This window comes from Brassica rapa, chromosome A08 (assembly GCF_000309985.2).
Source record: "Brassica rapa cultivar Chiifu-401-42 chromosome A08, CAAS_Brap_v3.01, whole genome shotgun sequence".
Taxonomy (NCBI): domain Eukaryota; kingdom Viridiplantae; phylum Streptophyta; class Magnoliopsida; order Brassicales; family Brassicaceae; genus Brassica; species Brassica rapa.
In genome coordinates this window covers 17,692,066-17,709,332 of record NC_024802.2, presented here as the reverse complement: position 1 = coordinate 17,709,332, position 17,267 = coordinate 17,692,066, and the positions used below count along the sequence as shown (strand labels likewise).

The 17,267-nt window shown below is 37.2% G+C and overlaps 6 protein-coding genes and 1 pseudogene across 9 annotated transcripts; 4 read left to right on the top strand and 3 right to left on the bottom strand.

Annotated features, from left to right (window-relative positions):
• Nucleotides 1–264: 264 nt before the first annotated feature.
• LOC103835315 (OPA3-like protein) lies at nt 265–1,905 on the top strand. Its single transcript, XM_009111462.3, has 4 exons — nt 265–533; nt 599–733; nt 1,138–1,224; nt 1,491–1,905. Exons 1-4 carry the CDS (start codon nt 405–407, stop codon nt 1,686–1,688), a joined length of 549 nt encoding a protein of 182 aa, XP_009109710.1. The 5' UTR covers nt 265–404; the 3' UTR covers nt 1,689–1,905.
• Nucleotides 1,906–2,139: 234 nt separating this feature from the next.
• LOC103835313 (transcription factor VOZ1) lies at nt 2,140–5,137 on the top strand. 3 transcript variants are annotated; one of them, XM_033277960.1, is made up of 3 exons: nt 2,140–3,469; nt 3,598–4,192; nt 4,267–5,137. In XM_033277960.1, exons 1-3 carry the CDS (start codon nt 3,239–3,241, stop codon nt 4,812–4,814), a joined length of 1,374 nt encoding a protein of 457 aa, XP_033133851.1. In that variant the 5' UTR covers nt 2,140–3,238; the 3' UTR covers nt 4,815–5,137. The 3 variants fall into 3 exon arrangements, with proteins under 3 accessions (XP_033133851.1, XP_009109708.1, XP_009109707.1); XM_009111460.3 differs by having other exon boundaries at nt 3,595–4,192; XM_009111459.3 differs by having other exon boundaries at nt 3,592–4,192.
• LOC103835314 lies at nt 5,085–8,074 on the bottom strand. Its single transcript, XM_009111461.3, has 7 exons — nt 7,555–8,074; nt 6,779–7,474; nt 6,375–6,485; nt 5,938–6,123; nt 5,584–5,805; nt 5,394–5,514; nt 5,085–5,300 (listed from the first exon to the last, which is right to left on the bottom strand). The coding sequence occupies exons 1-7, from the start codon at nt 7,948–7,950 to the stop codon at nt 5,179–5,181; spliced, it is 1,854 nt and encodes a 617-aa protein (XP_009109709.2). The 5' UTR covers nt 7,951–8,074; the 3' UTR covers nt 5,085–5,178.
• A 317-nt stretch (nt 8,075–8,391) lies between these two features.
• LOC108869344 lies at nt 8,392–9,138 on the top strand (annotated as a pseudogene).
• Nucleotides 9,139–9,917: 779 nt separating this feature from the next.
• LOC103835311 lies at nt 9,918–10,800 on the top strand. Of its 2 annotated transcripts, none has more exons than XM_033277962.1 (2): nt 9,918–10,361; nt 10,526–10,800. In XM_033277962.1, the coding sequence occupies exon 1, from the start codon at nt 10,012–10,014 to the stop codon at nt 10,351–10,353; it is 342 nt and encodes a 113-aa protein (XP_033133853.1). In that variant the 5' UTR covers nt 9,918–10,011; the 3' UTR covers nt 10,354–10,361; nt 10,526–10,800. The 2 variants fall into 2 exon arrangements, with proteins under 2 accessions (XP_033133853.1, XP_009109705.1); XM_009111457.3 differs by having other exon boundaries at nt 9,971–10,361; nt 10,542–10,800.
• Nucleotides 10,742–11,573, bottom strand: LOC103835312 (ras-related protein RABA1i). The gene is made up of 2 exons (XM_009111458.3): nt 11,292–11,573; nt 10,742–11,228 (listed from the first exon to the last, which is right to left on the bottom strand). The coding sequence occupies exons 1-2, from the start codon at nt 11,510–11,512 to the stop codon at nt 10,802–10,804; spliced, it is 648 nt and encodes a 215-aa protein (XP_009109706.1). The 5' UTR covers nt 11,513–11,573; the 3' UTR covers nt 10,742–10,801.
• A 140-nt stretch (nt 11,574–11,713) lies between these two features.
• LOC103835310 (snRNA-activating protein complex subunit) lies at nt 11,714–14,200 on the bottom strand. The gene is made up of 8 exons (XM_009111455.2): nt 13,877–14,200; nt 13,654–13,800; nt 13,353–13,470; nt 13,165–13,253; nt 12,992–13,079; nt 12,815–12,907; nt 12,502–12,627; nt 11,714–12,404 (listed from the first exon to the last, which is right to left on the bottom strand). The coding sequence occupies exons 1-8, from the start codon at nt 14,056–14,058 to the stop codon at nt 11,865–11,867; spliced, it is 1,383 nt and encodes a 460-aa protein (XP_009109703.1). The 5' UTR covers nt 14,059–14,200; the 3' UTR covers nt 11,714–11,864.
• Between the last annotated feature and the right edge of the window lie 3,067 nt (nt 14,201–17,267).

Here is a 17,267-nt window from a genome sequence, read left to right as displayed (position 1 = left end):
ATAGTATCACACCAAATTTACTTTTAAAATTTAGTGTTACTAAAATGATGTGATTTTTGCAGTTCTATTAGAGAATATTTGGCGTAAAAATCACAATAAAATAGTGTTTTGCAGATGGTGAAGATAAATCTCTCAATTTACACACCAAAAAAAAACATTTTTAAAAAGGAGGACTAATTGTAACATTTAGAGACTAAAGGACACAGCGAAAGAAGAAAAAGAAAGAGAAGGAGTAAATAGCAATATAAAATAATAATAAAGATCCGTCGTAGAGGGACGAGTAGCCTCCGTCCCGTCCCCCGATTCAGAACTCTCTTCTTCTTCTGCCATGTCATGATTCTTCTTCTTTGCTCACCCTTTTGATAGATAGATAAGATCCATCGCATTCTCTCGATTCGAGGAAGATGGTGCTGCCGTTGATGAAGCTGGGGACGCTACTGGTGAAAACGATAAGTAAGCCATTGGCAAGTCAGCTGAAGCACCAGGCCAAGGTTCATCCCAGGTTCCGTCAATCCATCATCAACTTCGCCCAGGTGAATCCCACATTCTCATCATTCTCTCTCTCTCTCTCTCCTGAATTTGATTTGTGTGATGGCAGAGGAACCACAGGGTGACGACGCAGATACAGAGGAGGATCTATGGGCACGCCACCGATGTGGAGATTCGTCCCTTGAACGAAGAAAAGGCTGTTCAAGCTGCTGTTGATCTCATCGGAGAGCTCTTCATCTTCGCCGTACTTGCATCTTTTGCACAACTATGGCATTGAATTCTATTGCTTTAGATGACCGTTTGAATTTTCATTGCTCTCATTCACCTATTCTAGCATCATGATATGGTGTATGTGAACCATAGAGAGAAATGAATAAACTAAAGGACTCATGTTCATGACTGAGAAATGGTTTAGTTCTACATGATGTTACTTCTTGTACCGTATTCTTGTTTCGCTTGTAAGTGTTGTATGATAGCATAAGGTGCTTCCCTGTGACTGAGTCTTTGTTAGTTTCTTCCATTACGTCTCACTTTGGTTTAAGTGGGAGATGATGGTGTCAGTGTTAGATGAATTAGAAAAACGTATCTGGTCTTGAGAGGCATTCTTCTATGCAATTCTGTAGAACTAATAGTAGATTCTATGAACAGGTCGGTGGAGGCGTTGTTATCTTTGAGGTGCAGAGAAGTTCCCGTTCTGAAGCTAGGAAAGAGGAAGCCCGTAAGCAGGAGTTAGAGGTACACTTTTTTGGTAGTTTCTTTTTTTTGCCTCATTAAGTGTAGTTTCTTTTTTTTTGCCTCATTAAGTGTAGTTTCTTTTTTTTCTCCTCATGATTTATCTTTCGTTAGGTTACTTGGTAGCTTGCATTATCATTGATGTAAGCTGTATGAATGATTCTTGTAAATATGTTAAACGAATTAGGATTGCAACTAGTTAAGAATTACCAGAAGGAGATAAAAAGAGTAGGAAAATAAGTAACAATTTTGAGGTTTGGTGATTGCAGGAGTTAAGAATAAAAGATGAAGAATTGGAAAAGAAAATGGCTGATCTCCAGAGCAAACTAGCGGAGGTTGAAGAGCTTGCTAAGGCACGGGGACTGACCGGTTTTTTTAAGGTAAAACAGCAACCCGGTTCTGCTACAAAGGTGGGTAGCTCCGAGAAACCAGACGCAAAATCCAGTGAATCATCGTCATCATCTTAATCAATGGCCAAGGCTCAACCAAAGTTTACAATAAAATACTGGTAATGATTCTTGAAGAGCTGAGGAGTTTCCAAATTCTCTCTTTCATATTCTTGTAGATCGAGCATCATCATAGATACATACGTGTACTCTTCATCATTAAGAACAATCTGCTTTATAACAACTATCTAGTCAAATTAGGTGACAAATAAAAAAAGGTTTTGATGTTGAGGTTTCATTGCTCCTACTTCTTTGTGTTTTCAACTTTTGTTTGCTTCGATTTGGTATTGCTCGTAGGCAATGCTTGGATAATGACGAATTCATTAGGAAAGCGACTTTGAGAGAGAGAGAGACACCAAATTATATATATATCTTTGTCACTCTATCTACAACTCTACATCAGATTTAATCATATGTGCCCTTCATAATCTCTACATATATAACAAATATGAATATTTTAATTGAAACAAGGAGAATTCATATTATTATCATATTTAGTCCAAATAAAAAATTATGATGAGCAAGACTATCTTATAAACAAACTAGATGAGTTTTGGATTTTATTCAGGAGTTTACAGAAAGATAATATGTATATGAAAAGGAAATAATAAATAAAATAAATATAGAATATGACCTTTGATGAATATGAAATTTAGTGGTATAATGAAAAGAAATGAGCATCACAGAAAAAGGAATATGGATGTGGAGGAACATATGTAGTGGAAACAAAGTTATTTATTCCATTCCTTGCCAATATGTCCTGTTCTTCCCACCTCTTTCTCTTTTGCATCTAAATATAGAGTAGTTTTCTGCTTTCTTTGGAAACGATCCATCTTTAACTAGAGAGTTTTGTAGCTTTGGATTCATCAAATACTTGAAATTTTGTTTATTAGTGGCCTTTGATGTATAACACATCATTTCATAAAATTTCATTAGCAAACTCGACTAAAAGTATCTGAATTTTTTTCCAAAGAAAACAAAATAGTCAAAATTTGAAAAAAAACAAATTTAAAGAAAAGTCCTAGTGGCAATATAATCAAAGAAATACTTCAAACATAAAATTGTGAAGACACATGCACATAATTAAGCTATGGCTTATTCCATTGAAAACAAAATTGCAAAATTACATCTCACAAAAAATATAGTATTTCTTTCAGAACTTTCATAGCATAAGGTGTTATATATGATGATGACATGAGCAAACCAATAAAAGAAGAAAGAAAATCCATAAGGTATTTTTAGATTTTATTTTCAAAAATGATGGTTAAAAGTCGCCAATAGTGATTAAAATATACGGTATTAATTAGGAATAAACAGCATGGACATTACAAGACTACAAGTGGTATGTGATATATCTCCAAGTGTAACTGTGTAAGACAGACAATAATACATGGTCGTCTTTTTTAAGTCATTGAGTTTAGTTTATAAAAGGAAAAGTAGAGAACGAAGAGAAGAAGAGAAGCAAGCAACGTTTCTCTCTTATTCCCTTGTGGTGTTTTAATTATTTTGTCCCTTTGTGTTGTTCTACGAGTATCTGTGTGAGGAAGTTCTTCTTGGAGAGACTTTTTCTTATGACGGGGAAACGATCTAAGAATCCTTGCAGATCTGTTTCTCACAAGCTGTTCAAGGATAAGGCCAAGAACCGTGTTGATGATCTGCAAGGGATGCTATTGGATCTCCAGTTTGCAAGGAAAGAGAGCAGCGCTCTTGATGTGACACTACTTGAGGAGCAAGTGAATCTGATGCTTCGTGAGTGGAAGTCAGAGCTCAACGAGCCGTCTCCAGCATCATCCTTGCAACAAGTAATAATAATCTACTATTGGTTTCATTCTTGTTGATTCTTGTAGCATGCATGGTTGATGGCGAATGTGTTACATGGCTTTTTAGTTTCTTTCTTGTTTTTGAGTTTTAGTTGTGTCCTTAGCAGGGTGGTGGTACTCTGGGGTCTTTCTCATCAGACATTTGTCGGCTGCTTCAGCTCTGTGATGAGGAAGATGATGCAACCAGCAAGTTAGCTGCGCCCAAGCCCGAGCCTACGGATCAGAATCTTGAACCATATGGTCCGTTGGCTGATCATCGCAAAGATCCTTCCTTAGTAGTTGGTAACAACTTGGACGGAACCGCTCATTTGGAGTACAATCTGCAGCAAGAGTTTGAACCAAGCTTCAATGGTGGTTTCAATGATTGTCCTGGTTATGGTGTAGAGGGTCCTTTGGATATATCTGCTTTCATCCCAATAATCTGTCCTCCACCCTCTGCGTTCTTGGGTCCAAAATGTGCTCTTTGGGACTGTCCCAGGCCTGCTCAAGGACTCGACTGGTTCCAGGATTACTGCAGCAGCTTCCACGCTTCTCTGGCTTTCAATGAAGGTCCACCGGGTATGAATCCCGTTGTGCGTCCTGGAGGCATTGGCTTGAAAGATGGTCTGCTTTTTGCTGCTCTTAGCGCAAAGGCTGGAGGGAAAGACGTCGGTATTCCTGAATGTGAAGGAGCTGCAACTGCTAAATCTCCATGGAATGCTCCAGGTAAGCTTTTTTGCTCTGTTTCACACACCATTCTCTAGCTGATTGATTATACTCAAATCTTCATTTTCTTGTAGAGCTCTTTGATCTCACGGTTCTAGAGAGTGAGACACTAAGGGAGTGGCTATTCTTTGATAAGCCAAGGAGGGCCTTTGAGAGCGGGAACAGGAAGCAACGATCTTTACCGGATTACAACGGTCGCGGCTGGCACGAGTCACGTAAACAGATCATGAGCGAGTTTGGAGGGCTGAAGAGGTCTTACTACATGGATCCACAGCCTCTGCACCATTTCGAATGGCATCTTTACGAGTACGAGATCAACAACTGCGATGCTTGTGCCTTGTACAGGCTTGAGCTCAAGCTCGTTGTTGATGGGAAGAAGAACTCAAAAGGCAAAGTATCAACTGACTCCGTGGCTGATCTGCAGAAACAGATGAGAAGACTCACTGCTGAGTTCCCTCAAGAAAACAACAACAACAAACGCTGCATCAAAGGAAGGACTAAAGTGAACACAAAAGTGGCCACTGGAAATGTTCAGAACACAGTAGAGCAGACCATTGAGTATGGAGTAGGTGAAGAGTTTAACTATCTTGTCGGAAATCTAACTGACTATTATGACAATTGAGAAGAAAAGCTGTTGCTTCGCATTTAATCTGGCAGCAGCAGAAGACGCTTCTGCATGACTAGTATATTTCTTTCTTATATAACTATAACTATCTCTATCCATGGAGTTTATATATATATATATAACAAGGAAATGCAGAAGACTGTCCTGGAGTTTAAGAGCTTGTTTCTTCTAACCCAAAGCAGGAAAGTTAACTGGAGAAGAAGACTGTTTTTATGATTCACTGACATTCCGGTTTAATGTAACCGATGGGGTATACAGTTTGATCTCTGTTGAATGAGATAACCAGTTTTATATAAGCAATAAATCATATTCTACATGTATTGTAAATTTTCATCTAAAGAGACTAGGGGCACTTATGGTTTTATTGCGCCAGTAATGGTCTGACCAGTGCAAAAGGTCGATCTGAATTCACAGACATTAACAATTCCAACACAACTACTTTTGTCGGAGGTCGTCCACTCTTGAGACCACGCTCGATAAGCCCTGTAACAGGGATAATGAACACACCATCATCATTAAGGGATAGGAAAGACATTAAGATTAAGGAATTGAAAAGGAAGAGAATCATGAAGTTACCAGGTGAGAGTTTTCTTCCGCTGTAAAGTTCTTTAGCTAAAGGATTAGCAGACCAGTGGTTCACAGCCACACGGCTAGTCGGTTGGAACCCTATGATTTTACCTTCGGATGATAACACTACCTGCTTCCATCATGAAGATTTCAATTTTATGAAAAGATTATATGCTTGACATACTTTCACTGAGATTACCTGGTAAGTAGCGATAGCTTGCGCAGATGCTTTTGCGTCTTCGTTGAGTTTCTCCAGAAGAGAAGAGCTTGTACCGATGTGTTCTTTAGCTCTGCTAGTTTCTTTCAAGTAATCAGGTACTTCCCCAATCCAAGCACCTATTCTGTTTTCTACGGTTATCTCTCCCACCCAAGAGTAAGCATCCTTAAGCTTGTTGACGAGTAATCCACAGAATGACTCCAACTAAACTCATTTGAAATCCCAGATTTTAGTTTTAAATAAAATAATTAAATGAAAACGCTATAAAAGAAGAAGACGCCGGATAATAACAGTAGTGAATGTTAAAGATTGATCTCAGTACAGAGTTCATCATACCTCGGAGGTATCTGAAGATTGATGAGACAACAGTTCACTCTCTGACCATGAAACATCTTGGCGTTTTCCAGGATACTTTCTCTCGCTTTTCTGAGGGATAGAGAACTGAGCTGCAGCACTCACGGCAAGAAGAAGAATTCCACTGGCAACGGTGACAGATATCATTTTCAACAAAGACAGTCCTCTCTGCCAACAGAGAATAAACAAACCAAAGAAGTTAACATAAGTTTCACAGGCAAAGCTACCACACCTAAGCCAATCTTACTAAATTATAACATTTCACTAGCATATGTTGCAAGCTCTAATAGTAAACATGAAAACATAGTTTAATCTGAAACAGACTGATTAATAGAGCAAGTGATTAATCATGGAGAATACGAATAACAGACAAACATGATATACCAAAATTAGCACTGACTACATACTTCATTTTATACCTTTTCACTGGGTAAGTTACCATAATTACCAAAAGCATCACACGGTAGCTGTTTCCTGGGAAGTGAGTATATATCTTCAAAGTAAACATCCAACGCTTCCGCCAATCCAACCTGCAGAGTTTTATAACAAATGTCAGGAATGTAGGGGGACCTCATGAATTCACATGCGTGGAAACAAACACCTTAGTCACTAGAGCGCACATAAAATGCAGCAAAACAAGAACTAACAGATCGCAGGATTGATTCATCTTGCTAACTCTAATTGCCACACAATCTATTAGCATCTCCTTGTTACATTTATAGGGTAAAGGAATGACTACTCTTATGATAGATTCTACATTCTCTAAGACAATGCCATTCCATATCACACAAAGCATCAGGAACAAAAATCTAGATGTCGTTACCATTTGGGAGTGGGTTAGAAGAACCTCCCACTTATTCTCACTAGACTTTCTCCAGCCTTCAAGCTTTACATCCCCAAGTATTGCACTATCAATCTCTAATCGATATGCAGGTAGATACTCACTTGCCCAATTACTAAACCCAGTGCCACCAATTTTTTCCAGCTTAGACTTAGCAGACAAGTTCCACCACCGACTTCTTTGCCTTGTGTCCGAAACTTTGAAGTTTTCCTTACTCGATTGAAAATACTCAAGCAATTGGTTTGCATTCTCGTTTAGCTCATCGTCGAATACCTTATGCAGTACAACCGAGGAGTCTCTTGAAGCAATCCTCCTATGTTTCGTTAACCACTTGAAAAAGGGAAACTTGGCTTTCCCCAGATAATCATCAAGGAAATGCTTCTCAGTGTTTTGAAGAGCGGAGATGCATATAACTTCTGCAATAACAGATATAACTCGTTCATCAGATGAGCTAACAGTGAAGGACGTCGAAGCCTCCCGAGGGTTTTGGTAATCTCCCATTTCTCTTTCAGCTCCAGGTCCAAACAAAACAAGCTGGAAGTTCCACAGCTGTCGCAGCACAACTTGTCTGAACGTCATCGCAAGTATGTTCTTTGACAAATCTCCGGTGGAAAGATCCTCGGAGAGAGACCTCCTCAGCCTTTTAGCTCGCTCTTTAACTTTCTTAGTAGGCAAGAACTGTAAAAAAAAAGCGATCTTGACATGTCACAACATATAATCAATGCCGCATTGCTTCAGGCTAAAAACTTAAACTTTACCAATCGGGTCGAGACAGTAGCCTTCGGGTCGGATCCTCCGGGGAAAACAGTCTCAACCACCATAACGGGGACGTTTTCGCGAAGGTGTTCATCGGCGGCTTCGCCACCGTCGGCTGCAGCCGCGGTTAAAGCTTGATCGAAAGCTACAGTGCCGACGAGGCTGAGCCGAGCTGAGTTGTTCTCGTAGGTCCGCACGCATGGAAGTGCCTTTCCGTCGGAGTTCGCCACGAAACGGAGAATGTCGTCCTCGCTTGTGGTGGTGGTGGACGGAGAAGGGTTCTTGGAGATACAGCGAATGAAGGAGACGGAGCTTCTATGGAGGGGGATTGATGGAAAAGATGCGAAATTTCGAGAAGGGAAGAGAAGAGAAGGAGAGGAAGTAGTAGAGGAAGCCATTGATGATGAACTGATTAAAATCAAAATCACAGTCCCTCCTAAACCCTAAGGGGGTTTGAGCCTGAGGTCGACGAATCACCCAAACGCCGTCGTTTAGTTATTACAGTTACAAGTTACAGCTGAGAGAGAAAGTGAGCTCCTAACAACCGACACGTGTCGGTGGCTATTAGAGCACCTCCATCGGGGTAGTTTAATACAGGTTCTAACCAAAAGCAAAAATAAAAATAAATGAAAAATGCTAAATAAACAGAGAACCGCTGCCAAACGTGGGCTTTTTAGAATCAGTAAGACACCCTAACGTGTCATCTTGTAATTGGAATGCACATTAATGTCTTTCTCTCTCCTTCGTTTGTGCAAAACCAGTTTTCTTTCTCCTCCATTCTTGAAGACTCCGCTTCTCTCTCGAATCTCCTTTCGATCTCTTTCTCGGGTAGGTAAAATCATCCTTTCGATTTCGTGAATGGAAGGAGGAGGAGGATCAAGATCTTCGACCCCATCCAGCTAACACCGAAGAAGGATGATGGTAAGCCTGGGGAGGAGGAAGATCACAGGAGGAAGAAGGTGAGGAAAGAAGCTGCTGCGACCGCGAGAGCCTCTGCGAAAGATGCTGCAGCGAGGGCAGGGGATCCGGATGAGGAGAAGTATAGGTTGGGGTACGGTGTTGCTGGTAAAGGAGTGAAGCTTCCTTGGTACGTTGAGAACAAACGTGAGTATGAAGATAGAGCTGGTGGTGAAGGGGAGGAGGAGGAGGATGGTGGACGTAGGAGTGAATCTAAGAAGAAGAGTGGGAAGAAGAGCTTGAAGGAGCTGAGGGAAGAGCGGTTGAAGAGGGAGAGGGTTGAGAAGGAAAGAGAGAGGGCTCTTTTCATGAAACAGAGCCAATGAAGTGGTGGCTTTTCACGTAGGTGAGAGAGTTTCTTCTTTTTTTTTTTTGTTTCCAAGTGTTGCCCTTTTCAAGGTGTACTTATATAGATTAATTCACACTTTATGATCAAGTTAGTATCCAAACTTATCGTTTGTACTTCATTTGTGTAGATACAGTCATGGTAGATAGTTTTGGAGTGTGATAATAATTTACCAGTTGCTAGACTCGAGCATATTTTGCTGTTTAGGAGAAGCATGGTTGTCTTAATTTTATTGTAGCAGCATTTAGACATTGAAGTTGGAACTATGTGTGTGATATGTACACTTGTGTCAACATTTGCTTCCTGCTCTAAAAGTATTAATAGTACACGATCATGAACCTGGTGGCAATTGAATTTTTCTCCATTTACGCTGATAGATTCATGGTAGATAGTTTAGAATGCGTTTTGTAGACATGACAGTCTATTGTCCTGTCCTAAATACGCTGAGGGCCGTATGACACTGCTAGTTTTTGTGGTGCTTGTTTCTGTAAGTCTGTACAGAAGCTGCTGTTTGCCCAACTCCTTGTCTTCAACACTTCCCCATTGATGATAAAAGAAAACAGAACCGCGTCTTTTTAACACACTAATATGATCACCATCATGAAGAAGAGTACAAAAATGAATGCTCGGAAATGAATTAGTTTGTGAAATGCATGCATGCGATGATTAAATCACAAGGATGACAAAAAAAGATGGAAAGGAAACGTGTTGCAGAGAGAACCCCTATGGGGTTCTCCCATTGGAAGAGTAAAAAAATATTTGCACTAACCAAGGTTCTAAACTTGCCAAATCATCTTATTTATTCTTAATTTAATCATTAGAACTCATTAGAGGTCCTAATGGATGGAGGTGGTCTTAGAAGTCACGAAGCAACCAAACGCCGTCGCTTAGTTACAGTTACAGCTGAGAGAGAGAAAGTGAGCTCCTAACAACCGACACGTGTCGGTGGCTATTAGAAGTCACGAAGCAACCCAAACGTCGTCGTTTTACAAGAGCAAATGAGCTCCTAACACGCCACGTTACTTCTCAACCGACACGTGCCGGTATCATATTTGTCGTAAACTGTCTTATGGCATTTACCAACCGCCACGTGTCTGTGGCTATTAGTTATACTAATAGATTACATTTCAGCATCTGAAGGATAACGACGACGACAATGTCTGAGAAGAGCCAAATCCCCGATAACAACAACAACAACGCCGCTTCTTCTTCGTCGGCGAAGAAACCGGCGGCGGAGATCGGATCGAATTCGAGCTTCTCGGGACAGAGGATGACGTATCCTAACCGGCCAGAGTCGGTGAATCCGGATCAGGCGACGCTGAGGGAGCAGTGGAAGTTCGCGATAAGGCAGTACAGCAAGTGGTACTCACACGCTTGGGGCACTGCGATTCTCGCCGGAGGCGTCTTCTTCGGACTCGGTTGGATCATCAAAGGCTCTAATCCTCTTCCTTCACTCCAATCGAGTTCTAAGTCTCCTAAACCCGATGAAGAGAAATGATTCTCCAGGTGAGTTTCATGTTATATATCTTATTGATTATGAGATTAGGATTGATTTGGAACTGTATTTAGCTTTGTCATTAGTCATTACAAGACATATCTTGCAATTGGAATAAACATATCAAAAGCATGTTTAGTTGGGCTTCCACGCTCAACTCTTATAAACTGATCAGGTTGTTTTTGTTGCAGATGGGGAAATGCAGTCGTGAGATGAGAGATGTTGCATTAACAATGGCACATCTACAAGAATCATCGATCTTTTCGAAGTAGAGAGAAAGAGGGAGGGTGGGAGATGAGATCACAAAGCAAGCCATTGTAGAGTATAAACTTAACAAGAAAAAAACTTTGTTTGTCTGATGATTTTCCAAGAATGTATGTATGTATACAAATGTGCAAGAAATTAGTGAAAATGTTAAATGTTTAATAAATAAAATACAATGGTTGTGTATCTAAGCAGAGCAGCAACCAGGTTTTTTAACAGCCGAGATATCTCCGACGTTAATCGTCTGTCCTTTAGGCAAAGCAGTGGTTGGATCATCTCCAGCTTCAAGCGCTTTCTTGCTAACCACTCTGTAAATCTCAGTGAGAACTTCGGTGAAGGCATTCTCAACGTTCAGAGCTTCAAGCGCAGATGTCTCCATGAAGAACGTGTTCTCTCTCTCCGCAAACCCCTTGGCATCTTCGGTAGAGATGGCTCGAAGGTGACGAAGATCAGCTTTGTTACCAACGAGCATTATCACAATGTTCGCGTCGGTGTGGTCCCTTAGCTCCTTTAGCCATCTCTCAACGTTCTCGAACGTCACGTGACGCGTCACGTCGTAGACTAGCAACGCGCCAACGGCTCCTCGGTAATATGCGCTCGTGATGGCTCGGTACCTAAAACGAAAATATGTTTTAAGAAAATGTGTTAAGAACACGTTCTTGGATTAACTTTTGTACCTTTCTTGACCGGCGGTATCCCAGATTTGAGCCTTGACGATCTTGTCATCGCATTGGATGCTACGTGTGGCGAACTCAACACCGATGGTGGCACGTGAGTCGTTGCTGAAGTCATTTCTGGTGAAACGAGATAACAGATTAGATTTCCCCACGCCGGAGTCTCCGGTTAAGACCACCTTGAAGAGGTAATCATAATCATCTTCTGCTCTATATGCTCCCATCTTCTGTCCAAAACTTAACCTCTCTTTTTTTTTGGTCTTTATGAGTTTGTTATTGAGACAAGTTATATTCAACAATGAAAAAATGTTATTTGGATGTTCCAAGACATTGGTTTTGTTCTGTTGTTTTTGTTTTGACGTTTTCTAAAATGGAGACACAAATTTCAGTTTTGAAATTGAGAAGACAGAGAGAGGTACCAGAAATTCAAGGAATCTCCTCTATTTCAGATATAGGCTAAACATAAACATTTCTATTTATTCTATTTTGATTTAAGACCAAAAAAAAAACAAAAGAATCATGGACAACTATATTCTTTCTTTCAATCTTCTAATGATTCTGTAACGAGATGCATATCTACTCATACACATAATCAAAGACTGGGACGTCACAATACAGAGGACCACCCTCGTTGTGCAGATGGCCAAAACAAATATCACAGTAATAGCATTGATTCTCATTTCCCCACTTGTCATCCAATACAACCTTAGAAGCTCTGTATATCTTGCAAACGCTGCATTTCTGAGGCCTCGTTTTCAACTGATATATCAGTCTCGGGTATGCCGCTCTGTTCTGAACATCCTCTGGATGGCTCAGCCTCATGTCCCGTATCACTATCATGTGCTTGCAATCTCCCTGATGACAGTAAAGATAACTAGCTCCGAGCCTGAATCTTAAATCACAGAAACGTGTACTCTGCATCTCTGCAGATCCAAAACGAGGCAAATCCATGGCTTTCGTTACACCTAGAGCCGTTCTCTGCTTTTGTTGTAGTTCTCCCGTTATAATGCCTTCCCATTTTTTAAGTGCTTCATCTTTTGAGTTCCATAGCCAGTTTAGTATAGGTTTGCTGTAATCTGCTGCCTTGCGGTTCCTTAAATCGTTGTGAAAGATATCCTAAACAAGCAAAATAGCATCTAGTTAGATCACAGAAGAAGAGCTAAACTAAGTCAGCCATCAAAAGATGAGAAAAATGAAAAAGATTAGTTCTTACTTCAATGAGGAAGTATCCAGAGGGATCATACTTGCCAGCCTTTTCCATCACCTGGTCTGTAACACAGTGTATCTTGTCCTTTAATTCAGTTAACATTTGACGTCCCAGAACCAAAAATTCTTGGGTCTGGACAAAAAATTCACACAGATACTATTATTAATGGTGTTTGCATATGCATACTGCATCTATGTCTAATCAACTATACTGACTGAACAAGATTTAGTATCTACATGGGCTGAAGAAGGCGTTGATTTCTCAAAAAAAAAAAAAGTATATTACAGTGAATTAAAGATGTAGAGAACAATGCAGTTACCTTGGATTTGCGACTGTTATAAATCTCAACACACAAAATGACCTCAGGAAATAGCGTATCTACTGTCCCCTGGATGTCTGATGTCTTCACTAGCTGTGTAAATAGGAAGATGGTCATTTGTTTAGCGGGATGAGTCAGCAGATTCAAAACAGACACAGAAAGGGAAAAATCACTTGCCGTATAGTTATCAACGGACTTTAGCGATTGCATCTTCTCAAAGCCTTCTATAGACGTACTTGCATCTTCACAATCTTCCCAAGTTTCGCTGAAGGAAAGTCAAAAACTGTGTTAACATCAGCACAAAAACATATAAGGTAGATAAATACATCAGCAAAGTAGCAATCGCAGACCTGAAGCAGTGTAGCCTCACATCAGCTTTATCCTCATCCTGCTTTTGTTTAAGTTTAGCAAGCTGCTCTACTCTGGCTATATAAGCTTCCTGACAAAACGACAGTATCAATCATAAAAGATTGCAAATAAAGCAATCAGCATAACTACACCAAAGCTCATAGTAAAATCTTAGCTCACATAAACTCACCTCAGGTTTCTTTACTGTTCTCTTCACCTCAGTCTTCTTGACTGTCTTCTTCACTGCACCCGTCTTTACCGTCCGCCTTCTTTTCGTACCTCTTTCGTTCTCAGCTGATGGATTTTCACTGCAGGGATGCATATAAAAATCGTTTGTTTACAGTTCCACAATTATCTTTTAAGTCAAAAACGTTACTTTGACTCTAGAAGCACTCACTGAACATTACCACAACCTAATAGAAAGCTACACATCCCAATTCGCTTTTCTAACCAAAGATTCACATAAGAAAAGAGCATAAGCGATAGCTTACGGATGAGAAACGATCAGAGACTGCTCGAGCTCGTTTATAGAAAAGGTATCATCATCATCACGTAAAGAGAGGTTATCTTCCTTAAAGGCTTCCTTCATAGCCATATCAGTGAGCTCCTCGTCAGTATAAATCTTGAGAGCATCAGTTCTGCCATCAACAACAATCCCAAACACTGATTAGAAAAAGAGAGAGAAAGAGATAGGGCCAATGAATGAATACTTACGAGAGATCATGTTGGTGAGAAGAGGAAGATAAGTGAGTTTCGAAATCGTGGAGGAGAGTGAGAAACGAAGATTGAAACTCGGGCACAGAAGAAACTTGTCCCACCATGTTGGGGAGATAGATTGGGCCTCCTCTTGGGATCCCTGAGGTAGCAATCTCTTCTTCACTCCTCTCGCTCTCCATCGTATCTGATTCAATTCGATGCTAACGAAGAAGGAGACGACGACTCGTTCCCTTTGGTCCGATATTTATATACAACCCGGTTTAATTGTTTCACCCCTGGTTAATTCAATTATTCGAATTTACTGGTCCATTTAATCATCAAACCGGATTACAAACCTGCTCCTTTCAAGAAACTAAGCATGGCAACATATCATTGTATACTAGGGATTAACCCGGGCTACGCCCGGGATTTTTATTTTTTTCTAATTTAAGTTGTTAAATTATTTATATTTAGGCTATGATTTATATTTATATAAATGTTAAAATGCATGTCATAATTAAAATTTATTTTTAAATTTTAACACGTTAAATTAACATATTTTTTACTATTTAAATATTTTTTTTATAATTTTATTGGCTATTTAGTTATCATATTTAGCAAAACTATCTTTTGAGTGTTGGAATAAATGTTTTAGAGATTTTATTAAACTGTAGAGTATTTTTGGATCGACCACATGCTCAACATTCGATTGATCCGTAAAAAGATGGTCGATCTCCTTGGCCAGGTAAGTACAATTTTAGCAAAATATATTTTATTTTCAAATATTAAGTATATAACTATTCTTTTTAATATTTTTTAATTGTATTTTTGATTAAATTATTGTATATAATGGTTATGTAAATATTTTTGTGATGTTTGAATTTTTGTTGTTCGTATACTTAACCTAGATGATATTGATGTTTAACAATTTATTGTTTTCTGGGAATAGAAAATAATGATTTATCAAAACGTATCTAATACTTGTTAAATGATAGTATAATGTAAATTACATCCATTATTTGAAAATAAACATTTGTTTTTTTATTTTTATTTTAAATCAGAAATTATTTTTATTTAAAAACATTATTCATATATAATATAATAGTTTAAGTTTGGAAGATTAATCTATATATATAAATTATGTATATTTTTTAAAACATCATTTAAGATATTATATATTGAGTATCTGAATAAAAGCTGAATTTCTTATCTTGAAAATCAGATATTTATATTTTTGTCTTCATGTTATACTCACCAATCCATCATTGATATTTATAACTCAGTATGTTTTTTAAAAAACTTAGTTTTAAGTAATAAACGAATTTAATAAATTAAATTCATCACCTATAATGTTCTGTAAACTATATTTGAAAACTCTCTAAAATTATATTTAAAGCATAATATTATTATTATTTAATTTAAGTTATTTTAAACATAATATATGCTAAACCAACTTAAATTATATTTACAATAAGACCATCCTAAACCGGTTAGTAAACCAAAAACAATACTAAACCAACATGAACCAATATCTGATTCGGCGAGGAAGGAAGTGTTTCGAGATAAACGCTTGAATGGTTATCAACTGAAATGGTTTGATCATGAAAGAGTTAGTATGAATATTAACAATAAAATTATAGATTAGATTAATTTAAATTTGTAAGAATACCTTTGAGTCTATGAAAAGCAATTCAATTCCCATGAATAAGTTTGGCTTTTGGAAGTTGCGGGTTTCCCAACAATGAATCCACCTAACAAAAAGTTTGTTGTTATAAAAAAATCTCATTCAATGTCATTAAAGGTTTCTGGGACGGCAAGAGTTGATAGTGAAACTATTTTTTTGCTCGAGTGCTTTGAAATTTTGTTTAATAGTGTGAGGTTGATGTGGATGGAATAATGAGTTTTATAGGGACTTTCTTGATGTAAAACTATACATTTTTTTTTGTTTAGTGTGGTATATCCATTTTTATATAATTTACTACCATTTAAAGATAGAAGTACATTTTAAGATAGATGCTTAAATCTTAATGTACTTTTTCCATTTTTTAAAATGTTTATTTCCATTTCTTATATTTTTATTTACGTAATATCTAAATTTTATATTTTTAAATAGATATTTAAATATTAATGCACTTTTTCCATTTTTTAAATTGTGTATTTACTTATATTATATATTTTACATTTTAAGATAGATGTTTAATGCTTGATGAACTTTTTCCATTTTAAAAAAAATAGTGTATTTACTTATTATTACATATATAATTCATATATTATATATTTACATTATTTACTTATTATTTATTTTCATGTATATGTATTTCCATTTCTTGTACTTTTAATTTACTTAATATCTATATTTTACATTTTTAGATAGATGTTTAAATCTTAATGTATGTTTTCCATTTTTTAAATTGTATATTTCTATTTGTTATACATTCTATTTACGTAATATCTATATTTTAAATTTTAATATATATTTTAAATCTTAATGTAATTTCCCATTTTTTAAATTTGGTCTTCACTTATATTATATATTACTTATTATTTATTTTTCTTTATATTGTGTATTTCTATTTCTTATACTTTCTATTTACTAATAATTTTATATTTTAAGATTGATTTACATTTTAAGATAGATGTTTAAATACTAATGTATTTTTTCCATTTTTTTAATTGTGTATTTCCTTTTCTAATACTTTCTATTTACTTAATATCTATATTTTACATTTTAAGATAGATGTTTAATATTTAATATACTCTTTTCATTTTTTAATAATTGTGCATTTACTTATTATTGTACATATAATTCGTATATTTATATATTTATAATATTTACTTATTATTTATTTTTCTATATATTGAGTATTTCTCTTTCTTATACTTTATATTTAGTTAATGTATATATTTTATATTTTAAGATAGATGTTTAAATCTTTACGTATTTTTCTATTTTTAATGTAAAACGGCAATGTTAATAAAAGAACTTGGACATCATCCATGTACCTGGAAGCTACCTGGAAGATATCAAGCTTTTACGAAGAAGTTTCCTCAACTCAGACATCATCCATGTACCCCGAACGGAGAACCAAAAGGCGGATAGCTTGGCACGTAGTGCTAGGAAACAACCGTCTTTCGTCGTTCATATGGATGCGGAGTTACCGATTTGGTTTACAGAGTCAACATGAGTCTGTGAATGTCTTGCTGTCAAAAAAAAAAAAAAAAACTTGGACAAATAGTCAAATAGTTATATTTATGTTTTTTTTTTCTTTTTTAATAAAATTCTAATGTTACATTATGAAGATAACCCGGTTTTTTAGTGAACAATGGTAATCTTACACATGTTTAATGTAGTTTTTCCATTTTTTTATGTTGTATGTTTACATATTATTGTTATTTTTAAATGTAAAAT